General features: G+C 45.9%; 3 protein-coding genes across 4 annotated transcripts; 1 reads left to right on the top strand and 2 right to left on the bottom strand.

Annotated features, from left to right (window-relative positions):
* Positions 1–272: 272 nt before the first annotated feature.
* On the bottom strand, positions 273–5,222 carry H257_11786. Of its 2 annotated transcripts, XM_009838812.1 has the most exons (5): positions 4,319–5,222; positions 2,978–3,176; positions 2,713–2,870; positions 1,764–2,001; positions 273–636 (listed from the first exon to the last, which is right to left on the bottom strand). In XM_009838812.1, the coding sequence occupies exons 1-5, from the start codon at positions 5,161–5,163 to the stop codon at positions 358–360; spliced, it is 1,719 nt and encodes a 572-aa protein (XP_009837114.1). In that variant the 5' UTR covers positions 5,164–5,222; the 3' UTR covers positions 273–357. The 2 variants fall into 2 exon arrangements, with proteins under 2 accessions (XP_009837114.1, XP_009837113.1); XM_009838811.1 differs by lacking the exons at positions 273–636; positions 1,764–2,001 and having other exon boundaries at positions 2,037–2,870.
* Positions 5,223–5,814: 592 nt separating this feature from the next.
* Positions 5,815–7,312, bottom strand: H257_11785 (hypothetical protein). Its single transcript, XM_009838810.1, has one exon. It carries the CDS (start codon positions 7,291–7,293, stop codon positions 5,875–5,877), a length of 1,419 nt encoding a protein of 472 aa, XP_009837112.1. The 5' UTR covers positions 7,294–7,312; the 3' UTR covers positions 5,815–5,874.
* Positions 7,313–12,003: 4,691 nt separating this feature from the next.
* On the top strand, positions 12,004–13,620 carry H257_11784 (hypothetical protein). Its single transcript, XM_009838809.1, has one exon. It carries the CDS (start codon positions 12,060–12,062, stop codon positions 13,542–13,544), a length of 1,485 nt encoding a protein of 494 aa, XP_009837111.1. The 5' UTR covers positions 12,004–12,059; the 3' UTR covers positions 13,545–13,620.
* Positions 13,621–16,086: the final 2,466 nt, after the last annotated feature.

Raw genomic sequence — 16,086 nt, 5'->3', positions numbered from 1 at the left:
GTTTGGGTCGTTTTAAGGCCTGGTTACAACAGGCATAGACATTAGAATAGTATTACATATTCATAGTAGACGTTATTATGAAAGCCCAATTATTCGAATAGTTATTAATTTCCTTCGCTCTTGTCGTGCAGATGGGATACTGTATCTACATTATTGTACAAAAATCTATATAAAGTAGAACCATGGCACCTACTGTACCATCTCCTATCGCTCCACTAGAGCTTGTTATAATACCACAGACATGAGCAATTCCACCGTCGGTAATTCCACCACTCCTCCATCCACCTCCACGTAGCTTGATATTCTTGGACCTATATGTACAGTATATACATATATATATACCTTGGCATATTCTATTCAAGACACAATCGGGTGAAACACGCGCATTTCATCCCAAATGAGTTCCTGGAGCCGCCGCTTGGTCAGTTCTTCCGACTCAAACTCAAAGTCAAACGACGTGGACGCCACAGTCTCGTCTTCGACTGTCCGAATCGACGCAAAGTACGGATGGCCGAGGGCGGCTTCGACTTCGATGCGCTTGTGGGGGTCTACCACGAGCATGCGCTCAAGGAGGTTCATCGCGTCGGCGGAAATGTCGGGAAACAGCGCCGCCAGGGGCTTCAATGGCGCATGACCCTATCCATATACGTAGTGTTGTAGTCTTCGAAACTGGTATTGCTTGTGTTAATTGTAAACTGGAGCGAGTGACATGGAGACTTATAAATCGACACAACCAAATGTGCACACACAAGAATCATCGAGTCAATCAGACATTGCAGAAAACTATCAACAACGTCCAATTAGCATGTGATTTCAATTAGTGCGATACCAACCACCACCGAGGACACGTTTGAACATATATATACAAAATACAGTACAAAGAATCGATCGATAGATTTGGCGAATAATCATGAGCAAATAAAAAAGTCCAAAGTTTGGATACAAGGTCAATAGCGACATGGAGAATGAACCGACGACATAACCACATAAATGGACAGAAGAAGCATCACCATCGGCAGCAGAATTGATTGTAGGATGAAATCAATGATCAACAACTATTGTGCTTTCGAGTGACATTTCATTGTGTTGTGGTTTCTCGTTGGAATTTAAATCGATTTGATTGGCTACTTCAGAAGAGCTCAAAATTATTAGCCAATCAAAACCCATTTCTCAATGAAATTCAACCAATCAGATCGATTGCGGATCGATTTGGTCGGCGCAACGATACGATTGCACCTCCTCCCCAAATTTGTATCAAATCGACAATAATTAGTGTATGACTGCAATCAGTGTACTTGGTATCGACATGTCATTCGATACAAAAAGTGTCACGACAACAAGTTACCATCGATCGATAGATGCGGCGAATCCGCACATTAGTCGACTTTTTTGGGGTAAACGGACAATGTATATATGATGCATGCATGCATTATTCGATTTTTTCAAAGTTAGAGTGGGCAAGTCGTCCAATCCAATCGAGTACACTAGCGAACTAGTCAATGGGATATGGTTTCAAGCCAATCAACATTCCCATATACACTGTACTAGTAAGTTCAACGAGGTTGAAGATTTGCCCCGAGTCGGGGATTTTATAACCAATCTTTGTACAGTAGTAGTGTACATTATATGGTATTGGTTTCACGTCCATAGTGTCCAATACAGTCCAAAACATGGGTGAAAACGACAGACAATACCAAAAGTAGTACGTGGGGGGGGGTATAGATCCGACCCTTCTTTCGTGCTGGTTTATATGGACTACGTACCCGCGTGTGATACTCGGTGTTCATAAACTTGCGCGCGCGGGCATTTGTGACAAAGTACAGCTCGTCGTCGGACGGCACGCCCAGCGCGTTCATGATCAAATGCAGTTGGTCAATGTAATCTTGACCTGGGAATAACGGCTTGCGACTCAGCATTTCCGCGAATATGCACCCCAAACTCCATACATCCACGGTGCGCGTGTATTTCATGCACCCGAGCATAATCTCTGGAGCACGGTACCTATGCACAATTCCAATATATTGACATAGATTGAGTACGACTAGTATCGTTGGGTCGACCAACATTCCTGGAGAGATGATATCCACGTGTAAAAACTGATTTAATTTTTTTTAAAGCTTATTTGACAAAATTCTTTTATTCTTATATATTTATACAATTTAAAAAAATATGTTCAAAAATATTACGTTTATAATATTAAATAATCGAATTCGATAAAATATTCCTGAATATTTAACTTAAATCTTGATCATTTTGTCATAATGTACGAATGTGTCATCGAACCAAAGAAAAAGGAGGACAGCCACTAGATATGTGTAGAATCATAGCGTTCTCGTCCACCAAGTACATGTAAATGGTGTATGACAAAATTTAGTATGATGGAAAAAACAACATCGGCTAAATACAATGCAAAGGAAACAACACTCTCAATACTAACACTTGTGGATTTGGAATTTGGACAACTACGATTATTCAAGTCTCGATATTAGGCAGCACGAACAATACTGCATCCTGACAATATACATATATGCAATATATATAACAATTCTGCATCCTCACAATATATATATATATAACACTACTGTATCCTGACAATATATATATATATGAGTATTTAACAAGGATGTATCCCGACATTTACACTTCGAAGTATATATATATATATAACCACTCTGCAACCTGACAATCTATATATATATATATTTGTGGTACCATCGTGTGACAACGTATTCGGTCAATTCCAAGTTGTCGACCACCCCCCGAGCCAATCCAAAGTCGCAAACTTTGAGCTCGCAGTTGGCATTCACCAGGATATTCGACGGTTTGAGATCTCGATGGATCACGTTCGCGCTGTGAATGTACTTGAGAGCCTATATACCATACAAGTCTCGTATGTCAGTTATACGTCCTTGTATCAGCAAATCATATGTAAACATAAATCGTCTAGCATCGACAGAAAACAGTGTTCATACAGTACCATGAGCATTTGGTACAAGAAGAAGCAAATGTGTTCTTCACTCAACGGATGCCGCGAATAGATGACCCGATGCAAGTCCGTGGCCATACATTCCGACACAATGTACACATCGTCAAACGTGGCAATCTCCACAGGCTCCAAGATGTCGTCCACGCCCAGCAGGCACTTGTGTGTAAAGTGTCGCATCAGCTTGATCTCCCTATATATATATATATATATATATTGTCAAGTCAATGATTCGAAATTGGAGTGGGGTTCTCAATCGAATGAGCAGAATCACCAAATCGACTGACAATCGATTATCGACCAATCAAAACCCAGATCACGAATCAAGTAGCCAATCAAATTCACTCTTCGACCAATGCCACATCGAATCAGTGTGTTACTTCAATTAGTGTGACACTGGACGAATTTTATATACAAAAGTCAAAGAATCGATCGATAGATTTGGCAAAGTATCAGCACAAAAGTCCAAATCTTGGGTAAAAGGACAGTATATATATAATAATAGCCCATTACGATATCGTGAATTCGATTCGACATTCAAGGCAATCAATTGACCAATCAAAACGACAGAACACTGATATCAAGTGGCCAATCACTTCCACATCAAAGTAGTGTGTGCCTTGTATTCGGTGTGACACTGGTTTGCATACAAAATTCAGTACAAACGCATTCGATCGGTACGTACATATGGCGACTCGGCACAAAAAAAATCCACATTTTGGCTAGAGGGACAATATATATATATATAAATCCATCGACAGAAGACACAAGAAGCAAATGGTACAAAGATTGAACCAAACTAGCTTGCAGAGCAATCCATTCACATGTTAAAATCGACCGATCACCACGGAACGAATGGGTGTATGACGACCGAAATTAGTGTGATGGGCAGACAAGGCCATCTAAACTAATATATGGTTGTGTTTTATCAAAATAAAATTCATGGGACCTCGTATTTTAGTTTCTAAAACGTAGCTATGAATCGACACAATGAAATAATTGGACACAAAATCATCGGCAAAAGTATGGAGCTAATCAATATCCGATTGCACAAAACAACCATCTCATTCGTGTGTGTGACTTCAATTAGTGTGATTATTACGCATCCCCACAGGCAGCAGCAGCACACAAACGGGTCCAAGGTTTAGATGCCAAAAAAGGACAAGAATCCGAGAATATGTATAATAATTTATTAATAACTCATTCTAATTTAGATCAAAATCGAGTTGTAGAATTAATATTTGAAGTTTTTAACATAGATTTATTACAAAATAGAATTATAACAGATGAATTGATAGAAAATATGAAAAACACAAAGCGATAGCATGGACGTACCTGACAATGCGCTTGGCATCGGTGAGATCGTCAAATGCGCGCTGGATGTTCTTGATCGCGACCTGGCGGCCGTCCTTTTCCGCGGCAATTACGACGCCGTACGCCCCCGAGCCAATGGTCTTGACGTATGAGTAGTCGACGGGGATTTCAAATTTCGTGTTGGACACGGTAAAGCACTGGTACCCGGGTCGGGTGGATGGGAGGAACTTGGGCTTGTTAGCGTTGGCGGTCGCGGCCGCTTGGGCCTTCTTGGCCACGGTTTCCCGCTGCTTCTTGGCGGCTTCCTGTCGTGCCAACGCCTCGGCGGCTTCGTCGTCCAGACACTTTTTGCCGTACGACGTGACCTTGTTCGCTCCGTCAAACACCATCGCTTGGTGCCACCGTACGGCTTCCTGCAAGCAGTTCTTCCACTTGACAAAGTCCGCTTCGGTCTCGACCTCGACGATCAAGCTCGTTGTGCCGTGTCGAAGTTCCAGCCGGTGATGCCCTTCCACGGAGATGTCGTACAGTGCGTGTCCTGGTCCGATCGGGGTCTCCGAACACAGCACCAACGCCTCTTTCGACGTGTAGTACCCCAACGTCATGTGTTTTTCTTCAAGCCGAAGGATAAAATACCGCTTTGTGAGCATACGAAACCGAGACCCTTGCTTCAACATGTACCCTTCTTGGATCACGTCTGCAGATCGAAACACCGGCGCCGGCTGGTTCGCCGGGGACGAGAACGCGCCTTTTCCATGCAGCCACTTGGAGAAGATGGAGCGTTTCCTCGTCACATACACACCCTCGCCGCTAATATCTCGCGGTGTCGCCGTAGCGGGCGGTTCGGACGCGGGCTCACTTGCCATCCTCAGTCGGTCGATCAATTCAGAGCCGGCGGTCGTTGCCTACTGTAGTAGGATGGGTGCAGTATGTATTTTTACCTGCGCTTCAAAACCTCTATTTATCGATATGTTATTATAGAGGTTTGGATACTCCAATCAACGGAACGCTCTTTCGCCATCATTTTGAATTTTGCGCGCGCAACGAAGGGAGAGCCGGGATCGACAGGATATGGCGACGAAAGTCACATGCGTGCACGAGGTAAGTGGATGCGACACCTAGGGGGAACAAGTTTAAGCTACCGGTAGATGGTGCACAAGATATGACTGTTTGAGCGTCACCTTGGTGGGTCAAGGTGACGCTGGATGAAGTCTTCATCCCATACGCTATCCGGCAATAATGCACATTGTCACAAAGCAACATGCAGACCACCTTTGTACAAATCGCAGAATCGCAAGGGTCTTGGGCAGCCGATACTTGAGCCAATGTGCAACGGGACCTTCCACTGAATTTGCAAATCGCTAGTTTCAAGGGATGTGTCGTACTATCCATCGAATTATAGAAGGACTTACTCACAAGGACATCGGTACCCGTTCTCACAAAGCAAGGATTTTCGCAATTTCTTCATTGAGTGATTGATGGCGTCGATATCCTCAATTAAACTATACATGGTCTCGATTTGAGGTTTCAGTGTTTCTTCATTTAAGCTTACTGTATCATCTATTCTAGGATTCGTACTACACGGTGAACATGGAAATGTGAAACTTGAAGAGCGCCACACAAAACGCTACGGCGCTCACAATGCCTCCCACCAGAACTGGTAGTGCATAGCCCATGGACGACGTGACCATCGCGGCTGAGGCGACGTAGTTGAGTAATTGGCCCCCACACAGTGCGCTGTTCAAGGCGCCGTTGAACAGCCCCAGCGAATTGTCTTGGCCGTGCCCCTTCACATGCACGATCAGGGGCACAATGAGCAAATTGATGGTGGCTTGGGTCAGGCTACACGTGGCCGCAATGGCCACATCTACCGCGACATTCTTCGACATCGCCATGAGGACGAGAAACATCTGCGGGACGATGCTGGCCGCAACCACGCGTTTGGCGCCGAATCGATGGACGAGGCACGGAAGGCCCAAAACGTACACGAACGCCACGACTTGCAACGAATCAGTCAACCCTGCCACGCGAACGCCGTCGTTGAACGCGACTTGCGCGGGGGAACACGCGGCGCCACACACGTCGGCACCACTGGACGTTCCTCCTTTGACGACCAGGCCAAAGAATTGGCCCTTGGCGCCGTTGTACGACGTGTACCCGTACGTCGTGAGCATGACGAGGAGAATGTACACCCCCAAGGGCGACGGGAGCTGTCGAATGCCAGTGTACACGGCCACAAGAGCGTCTTGAAGGCGTCCTTGGATGATCGGTGGCCCTTCCTCGCGCTGGAGCGGCACCTCGGTGACAAACCAGCACGTGGTGCCGCTCGTGGCGCCCAATAGACCGATCAATATGGACAAAAACGTTTTTAAGCTCTGGTGGGCCGGGCCAAATGCGGCAATGTACACGGCCGTGACGAGCAATCCTCCCGACGACAACACACCTGTGACCACGGAGCCCGTGACTTGGCGGTCGCCCACGACGTCAGCCATGAGCAGTGTCACAGGCACCATGGCAATGTTGAGCGTAATGTCTGTCCAGATGTAACACAAGATGACAATGCCTGTCATGGCCGGCCGACTTGTGGCGGTGTCGCCAAAGTACGTGCCAATATCGGCAGCAAACATGAGCACAACGTACGCGAGAATGCTGGTGACGGCGCCCCAAAAGAGAAACGGCCGTCGGCGGCCGCACGGATGGAGGCAGTTGTCACTGAGCACGCCAAGCATCGGCACGACAAGAAGCCCGCACAATGGTCCGACGACTTGAATGATCTGCACGACAGAAGACGAGACCAAGATCTCCAACAACGGACCAAGCACAGCCCATTGCGCCGCCCAGCCCATCATGATGGCAAATCGAGGTAGCGCCACGAGCAGCATGTAAGGGATCGAGCATGTGGAAACCGACGACAAGTCGGCGTCATTGACAGCGATAAACGCCGCGGGTTTGTCGTCGATCATGTCTGTGTTACGGCTGCGTTCGTCCATTATCATTGCGGACAATCCGATCTTGGGAAATGCAACGGAAGAAGTTGAAATTTTTGAACCACTTCAATGACCCAGGTTCAACTCTATCAATACAGATCTCGGGTCAAACCAGGATTTCCAGGATACTAAATACTATACTTTGACCAGAATGAAACTTGCTACAGTATCTTGTGTGCATGATGGTTACAGTATACATAACGTTATATACAGTATTACAATCGGTGTTGTGTACACGTTAACGTTACAATATTCAGCCATGACTGTGTATGTCCTTCCGAGTAATTTTCGCAGCTAATGTTATGTACGTATAGTCGGTGTAATAGTACTATTAATCGTAGCTACTGAAATATGACAATCGCTGGCTCACATGAGGGGGGTTGATGAGTAGCAGCGTGCATGATTGGGCATATGGAAGCTACTGTACTGAACATATACGTACGAGGATGTGGAGAATTCGTCGTCGCCTCCTGCCGACACCAGTCCGTAAGCCTGAGCGTGCTTATTGTCTGGTATTATTGTATTGTGTGTTCTACTCAAAATTTCCACGGGCGGTATAGTCCGCGAAATGACCCCAATGACAAAAAGTGGGATTTCCCTCACATAACAATCGCTACTCTATTATGACACAGTTTCCTGAGCTGAGTCAATGGACGATCCAATCTTGCAGCATAACCTTACCACCTGACCGCGTAGGCTTCGTATATGTTATGCGAGCCTCTCCATATCCCCAGCACACACGCAAACCAAATGTACACACAGAAATCTCGAGTAGTACACAAACTGGACGCCCGCGCTACAATGTACTGCAACGTGCAACTACAGTAAGTAGGCAGATGTGGAAAACTGACATGTTGGATAAATCTTCGAAATTCTATCCAATCATATCATCGCGGCTATTTGTTGGCGATTTTCACAATGGCTACTCCGTCCCAAATTACCTCCACGTTTCACCACAAAATCATTTTTATTACGAGGATTTATTTAAATTTGTCCTAAATCAGACTGATGATCTTTGTATAGCTGAACTGTCTCTTGTGAACAAGCAAGTGGTCGAGCCAATTGGCCAAAACATGTTACATCAGTATTGTAGATATACTAGTACAGGACAAGGATTGCCACCATGGTTACGGCAGGGATGTCGCGATAACCAGGTATGAGTACTCATATAGGATAATGATATTATAGAGTTTACGTTACCTCTGTATGTGCATATTGTTACCCATTTGACCATACATTAATCAAGTCCGGTGAGTGATTTAAATTCTGAGGAGCAATATTATTTTGATGATAGTGTGCACATTATCCAACAAACCTGTATATATAAATATGAGCAAGGAAAACACCGAATTCCCAGCTTCTCATTGGTACAAATTTCGCAGAAAATGGGTAAATGAGTCAAATTTTGAGGTGAGTCGAAGTTGAAACGTGGAGGTAATTTGGGACGTTGTAGTACTTCGGATGTAGCTTAAGCGTTAATCTCTGAACTGTACCAGCATGAACTACTCTGTTAACGAGCCTTACACATTTGTCTCTCCCAGAGTTTCTCGTGAGCTCCGTATGGTGCGCGTCATCTATAAACTACTATATTTTCAACTATTAATCTCCATACAAATTGATTGTGCCCCCGGTCGTATTTTTCCCCGGTTCGCTGTAGTCGCAAAGTCGAGGCAGTGTAAAAAAAACAGTAGATTGCCCAATACCGATATCAGAGAATGGCCCGAAACACTTTTCATGACAAACTTATTAACGGTAAATTGCATATAAACGCTTGTGAATACGTTTCATATTATGAGTGCCTTGTTTTGACGTATAGTGTATTCATGTCTAAATTAAGGTAATCTACTGATCTTCTCAAAATTCACTTTGACCAGAAATAACTTGGTGAAGCATAAGTTACATTGAATCCTTCAAAGCTTGCTTGTACTGGTATGATGTAACGCGTTCCATCATCTATAACACCATAGTTGAAAATTCGTCCAAATCGTCTTATTTGTTGAGAAAGCGTAAAAAAGCTAAGGGGGCTGCAATTTTCGGGTATACTGGATTTTTACGTTACGTACAGACCTGTGTATTGTCAAATCGATTCGAAACTGGAGCACTCACTGGAATCGAATGTCTTAAGAGATATGGTTAAGGGGCTGATCGTGGCCCAACTAGGCCGAGTCAAACGCTTGGATTGGCAGAAATTCATCTGAACGTGTCTTGATTGGTTTAGGCGGTTCTTTAATCCATTCGATACTAGTAATACTTCGAAAATAATATTTGTAAAATTATACTAATATTTGTAAAGTATAGTTTGTACAAGCTTAAATCTCAAATTTGGGTGAAATGCACAATAACAATGCTATTAATAGTACTATTAATAGTAATGGTATGGGTCCAACCGAGTTTTCTCAAACATGGGTTGGGGTTCAAACTTAGATTATAAATGTAGGTCACTCATACGACCGTTGTTCGATACTGTACTACCGGTAGGTGAACTCAAAAAGTCAACCCTCTTAAACTAGAAGTACACTACGTAGTATCATTCTTTTCCCAGCTGGCGACACCTTCAACTACCACCTATAGCTGTACCAACTGGCAGTGTGTCACGGCCATACCCAAGTCGGTCAACCATTGGAGAAAGGCATCCGTCGACCCTTCGACAGGGGAGTTCGTATGCCTACTCGTACAGCCGAGCGAGGCCACGTGCCTAGCCTGCGCGTTTTGAGCGATCTACACAACAAAGTGCATATCACGTTATTCGGGGTGCTATGAAGCTCCACCGGTAGCGATGAGACTGTCGGGGCTAGACATGGTAGCGGCGGCCAATAGCCATGTGGATGAGGTGCGATTTTTTTTTGCGTTGCAGCGGAGCACAATGTTCGACCTACGCGATGGACCAAGCCCCCACCAATGACCATTTGAAGAGTGTCTCGCATTTACACGTGGATTCCACTGGAACCTGTATGACCCAAGCGATGGAAGGCGCGGCAGCCAATGGCCATCTGAACATTGTGCAGTTCCTGACTTGTCGTCGGCTCGAAGGCTGCACCACGGATGATTCTTCCATGTCCACACAGCTTTGTCATCTTTCTCCATCAACATCGCAAGGAAGGGTGTGCGGTGGAAGGGATTAACGAGTACTAGTATACCTGTACGCTGGTCGAGGGGACTTGGCCTAGAATGGGCTCCACGAAAGGTCGGTCGGAACGATGTTCGCCCCGCGTGATTATTTCAGCCGCCAATAAGTAACATTTGAGCATGGTGAAATTCTTTGCTGGGACACACAACTTGACGAAATGCACCGCCCCCGTCTTGGATAGTGCAAAATGGACATTTGGAAGTGGTAACGTAGTATTTGCAGACGGTCAACCCCCGACTTTTGTGTGGGAAAATCACATGGGTCGTCCTAGAGGCGATACAGTATGTACAGAACTGGCAGAGTATTTTGATCTACCCATCGATGCAAGTGTTGCATCGCGAAGAGTCGTCACGCCTTCGTAGCATCAAAATCGAACTCGAAGAATCGAAGGACGAATTAGGAAAACAACAATGCAAAATTGCTATAGCGACATTATCGTCTTGCACTGGTGGCGAAATAATTTCCGAAAGGTCTCCATGGGTTTCACGACGGCAAACAATTCCTCATGGCCACCCACAGGAATGGGAGCAAACTCGGACCCAAAACGTGCTGTTTCCGTGTTTCTAGTTGGCTGGTACATACACTCCGGAGAACTGCTGCAGTTGTAGTAGTGGGATCAGAAATGCAACACATGTGTTAACACCTGGAATACCCAATTCGTCGCCTGTTTTTTTGGGCCCATCGTTTGAATTCACATTGGTAGCAGGGACTGTATACTTCTACGTAGTACTAGTACGAGTACTACTTATTAGTATGTATTACTAGTAACCCGCTAGGATGGACGAGATCTTAACTTCGTGTAGGGTGCTTCGATGGGATAACGTACAGTACTACTACGTAGTACTACTGTAGTTGTACCGGTACCTCACAGTGAAACGAGAAATTCCTTGAATAAAGCAATTCTACTGTTGATTTGACCCGAACTACTGTTTCAAGGAGGAAATTATGCCATCCGGATACACTTTACTAGCGCGTAGCCCTGTAATCTGGGACTTCGTCCCCCCACGAGGAGTACATATAATGCTAAATGCCCGGGGTTAACTGCATCACCAGTGATGCACTTACTGTAACCCTTAATAAAGGGTGAAATGGTCAGAGTATACGAAGTCCCATATAAGCACCAATTTCTTAGAATAGTACAGAGACCATATTCACCCTAATGATCAGATACTGCATGTTTCTGAGAACTGATACCTCGGTTTAGGGTGCATTTTGTACCAATCACAGCGTGATTGGGAATGGATTTCTAAAACACACAGTACCATAATATTCCACAAAATACTGTAACCCCATACATGACAAAATGTCGAGCCCAATCCTTAGTGCACACTTTCCTTCGACGTACAATCCATTGCAATGTGCACTCTAATTTCCCATTTTCATCGTCACTACGTTACAGTAAATGCTATAGCGAGGTGTTTCCCCCTTCACAATCACTTGTTGTGGTGGCACACGACTCAACTTGAAGCTTCAGTGTTGCAAATTGTGAGACATGGATCGATTGACCATGTGGACGGCCCAGGACATTCATTATGAGCCCGGCCCAGCAGACGCACAAGTTCGGACATTTCACGTGCTCTATCTACATATATCGTCGACCCAACTCACTTGTTCATTTGACTCCTCTTGCAACAACCAACGTACAACCATGGTCCGTGTCCTTGCCCTCGCTTCCATCGCCACAGCCTTGGCCTCGGCTACGCCCAGCCTCAACGTCCACCAATTTCGGATTTCCGACTTTTTAGACGAGGTGGACCCCGTGTCGCTTGAAACCACCGAAGCGGCAGTGGACCAAGAGCTTTGGTTTTCCAACCAAAAGCTAGACCACGCGAACCCGTCCAACTCGAACGTGTGGAACCAGCGGTACTTTGTCAACTCGACGTTTTACGGGGGCCCGGGATCGCCCGTGTTCCTCACGATCGAAGGCGAGTGGACGGCGTCGCTATCCACAGTCACGAGCGGCGGGTACTACTTTAACGCGCTTGCCAAGAAACACAAGGCGTTGATTGTGAGCTTGGAGCATCGGTTCTACGGCAAATCGCAGCCGTTTGCCAACTTGAGCACGGCCAACTTGAAATACTTGAGCGCGGACCAAGCGCTGGCCGACATTGCAAACTTTCAAGACTTTTTCTCCAAGTCTCAAAACATCACGGCTGACTCCAAGTGGGTTGCGGTGGGCGCGAGTTATGCGGGCATGCTGTCCACGTGGCTCAAACTCAAGTACCCGACTCGGTTTGCCGGTACGTGGGCGAGCTCGGCGCCGATTTTGGCCAAGGAAGACTACTTTGAGTACAGCGACCACGTGTCCGAGGGCTTGCGATACTTTGGGGGCGATCAGTGTGTGAACAGAATTACGGCGGCCACCACGGAGCTCCATCGCCTCGTCGCCAGCTCCAAGCCCGACGACGTAGCGTCGCTCAACAAGCTGTTCAAGCCGTGCTATGAATTTACGTCCAACGACGACCGGGGGGTGTTTGAAGGCCAAATCTACGGCGCGTTCCAAGGCCCTGCCCAGGCCAACGACTACGCCAAGAAAAACTTGGATTTCGTGTGCAAGGCGTTTGCCAACACGACTGTGTCGCCCATCGAAGCGCTGTCGGCGTACATTGGCAACAACGTCCCCGACAAGTGCACGTACAACAGCCTGCAAGGGTACATCCAGTACTACCAGAACGTGGTGATCGCGCCCGTGGACACAGGGGCTCGCCAGTGGTTTTACCAAACGTGCAGCGAATTCGGGTTTGGCCAAACCACGTCCACGAGCAGCGGCGCGTTTTCCCCGCTCCAGTTTGGCACGGTGGATGTCGTCCAGCGCAAGCTGTGCGCCGCCGTGTTCAACATCACCGACACCGCGGCCCGTGTAGCCCGCACCAACGCCAAATACGGCGGGTTGAAGGTCGACGTGCCCAATGTCGTGTCGGTCACAGGTACCATCGATCCGTGGGACGCGCTGGCCCTGACCAACGCTACCGGCGCCGTCAATGCCAAGACGGACGTGGTCGAAATCCTCGCCACGTCGCACTGCCGCGACTACTACACCCCTCGCGCCACCGACAGCGGCCATTTGGTGTGGGCCCATCAACGCATTGACCAGGCCATCGATCGCTACGTGAACGGTCACGCGAGCTGCTAAGCAAGTAGAGTGGATGTGTGACGTGGTGACACCAATATATATAGACTTCTCGTTGGTGAATGAATAGTACTACCGGTACTAAGTACTACACCATTTTGCAGTTAAGTTGGACGAATGCCCGATATATTTGGCCGTGCGCCCGATATATTTGGTGGTGTGCCCGATATAATTGGCCATGTGCCCGTTTAATTTGGCACACGGATGTCGTGTGCCCGATATATTTGGCGATGTGCCCGATATAATTAGCCGTGTGCCCAAGTAATTGGCCATCTGCCCGATGAATTGAGTCGTGTGTCCGATGAAATTGAAATAACTCAAACAATTATATTCCATGGAGTGCAAATCAGTTTTGGTGGAAACATCATGTGGCTGAAGTTGGGAGGAAAACGCGCAAAGCATTCGAAATTTATACTTTAATAAAGTATATTTTACAACAACGTTTCGTCCATACTTCAACTCCCTCCAAATTGTTTTGAATCTGTCGCGCGCAGTGCTCATTTTTCGATTTTCCTCAAGGTATGCACCTTCGATGGACGCGCGGAGGCCAAGGGCAACATGGACGTTGGGATGTGACGTCACAGCAACGATGCTGCATCTATCGTTTGACGACCATTTCTATATTGAATTGACTTTTTATTGCGTGATTTCCATTTTCATCGGGCACATGGCACAATTCATCGGGTAGGTGGCCAATTACTTGGGCACACGGCTAATTATATCGGGCAAATCGCCAAATATATCGGGCACACGACATCCGTGTGCCAAATTAAACGGGCATATGGCCAATTATATCGGGCACACCACCAAATATATCGGGCGCACAGCCAAATATATCGGGCATTCGTCCAACTTAACTGCAAAAAGGTGTAGTATACTGTTACTACTAACGTTACCATTACCGGTAGTAGTAATCAATTACTCCTTAAAATACCTAAGCTTAGTGTAAGTACTACGTACAGACTCTAGTAGCTCATGTATCTTGTGGATTCGGTTCAGATTGTCGAATCACGAATCGACCGTATTGGCTAAAGTGCGTCTGGTAACCGGAAATATTGCGATTTTCAGGCCGGAAACGCCGTTTTGGGGCCGAATTCAACAAATCTGATCAAAATTGAAACGTGAGAGAGTTTTAACCCAAATCCAATATTTCCGCGTGGAATGTACTCGTTGAATAGGTCCAAAACGCCACATTACAAAATGGACCTTTTATCTTCATTTTGAAAATGGCATTTTAGTTGATCCCATTTTGCGAGAAAATGGAATATTATTTTTGAAATGTTACCAGACGCACCCTAATCCAATTTTGAGAAGATTTGATGATTGGCTCTTACAGAATTGAGAAGTGTATTCAACCAATCAGAACTCCAGCGTGATTCAATATTAATCGCGCGAATTTTGGAAGATTAAAGCAAGTTCACAATACTACTACTATTAATATTTATTCTTCGTTACTTTATACTGTTAGTACTAACAATAATAATAGTACAACTCAGTACCTCCCTTCTGAAATGATTCATTTGCCTTTTTCGAGCTTTGAACAAGTTACCTCGGTCACAACAGGTGATTGCATCGACTACACTTCCAAATAGAGAATTTCACTAGGAACCTGAGTTCACTCAATAGAGAGTCCTGATTAGAATACCCTTGAAGCTATGGGACAAAAAGTGTCAGGAATGATGAACATTTTCACATTATTTTCACATATTCACATAATTATAATGTAGCTATAACGTTATCTGATTTGTAGCAGCATTATCCATACTACGTAGTAGTAGTACATAGGTTTACGTGAAAATCTGTGGTACAGTAAAATATTAAATACCCATATAAACGGATAAAAATTGTACTAGTGCGTAACGGGTAAATCTATCAATCATTTCCGTACAGTCAGAACACCTTGTACTGATAGAGAACATCCCCATTGCCATGTCAGTCAGGTAGCAGCGTCTGCTAGCTGCGTAGGAGGTTTTTGTACCTTTTAGAGGCTTTTCCTCGGGTAGAAGTCAGCGTCACGGAACATCATAGGATGTCTTCAAGAAGTGCAACATCCCTTCTGCTTCACAAGCGTATGGCATTCCTCAGCGAACCCTTTGCTTTCATGTGGCAAAGGCCAAAAGACCCAACGTCGCCTCCAAGTCCATGGGACCACACCCGATGTTGCCTCTCCAATATGAAAACGACCTGGTGACCTGGATCTTGGCGATGGAGCGTGATGGTCATCCGGTTAACCGCACTCAAATCCTGGACAAGGCGGCCGCAATCCATGACACCGTACACGGCTTTACAGCACCGACCAAGCCGACGTCAGGTTGGTACCAGAAGTTCCTTGCACGACACGACCAACTCAAGACAAAGAAGTCCAACGTCCTCAGCAAATCACGACACGCTGTCGACGAGAACGCTGTCGCCGCCTTTTACGAGGAGTTGCTTGATGCCTTGACCCACGTCAACATGGACCCAAAGCGCGTATTCAACATGGACGAGACGAGTTTCTCTCCATCCAAGGCAGCGACGAAGGTGGTCGTTCATCGGTCAACGCAGC

This window comes from Aphanomyces astaci (genome assembly GCF_000520075.1).
Source record: "Aphanomyces astaci strain APO3 unplaced genomic scaffold supercont1.36, whole genome shotgun sequence".
Taxonomy (NCBI): Eukaryota; Oomycota; class Saprolegniomycetes; order Saprolegniales; family Verrucalvaceae; genus Aphanomyces; species Aphanomyces astaci.
Note: the sequence above shows the minus strand (reverse complement) of the source record. Positions and strands in the feature narration are given on the sequence as shown.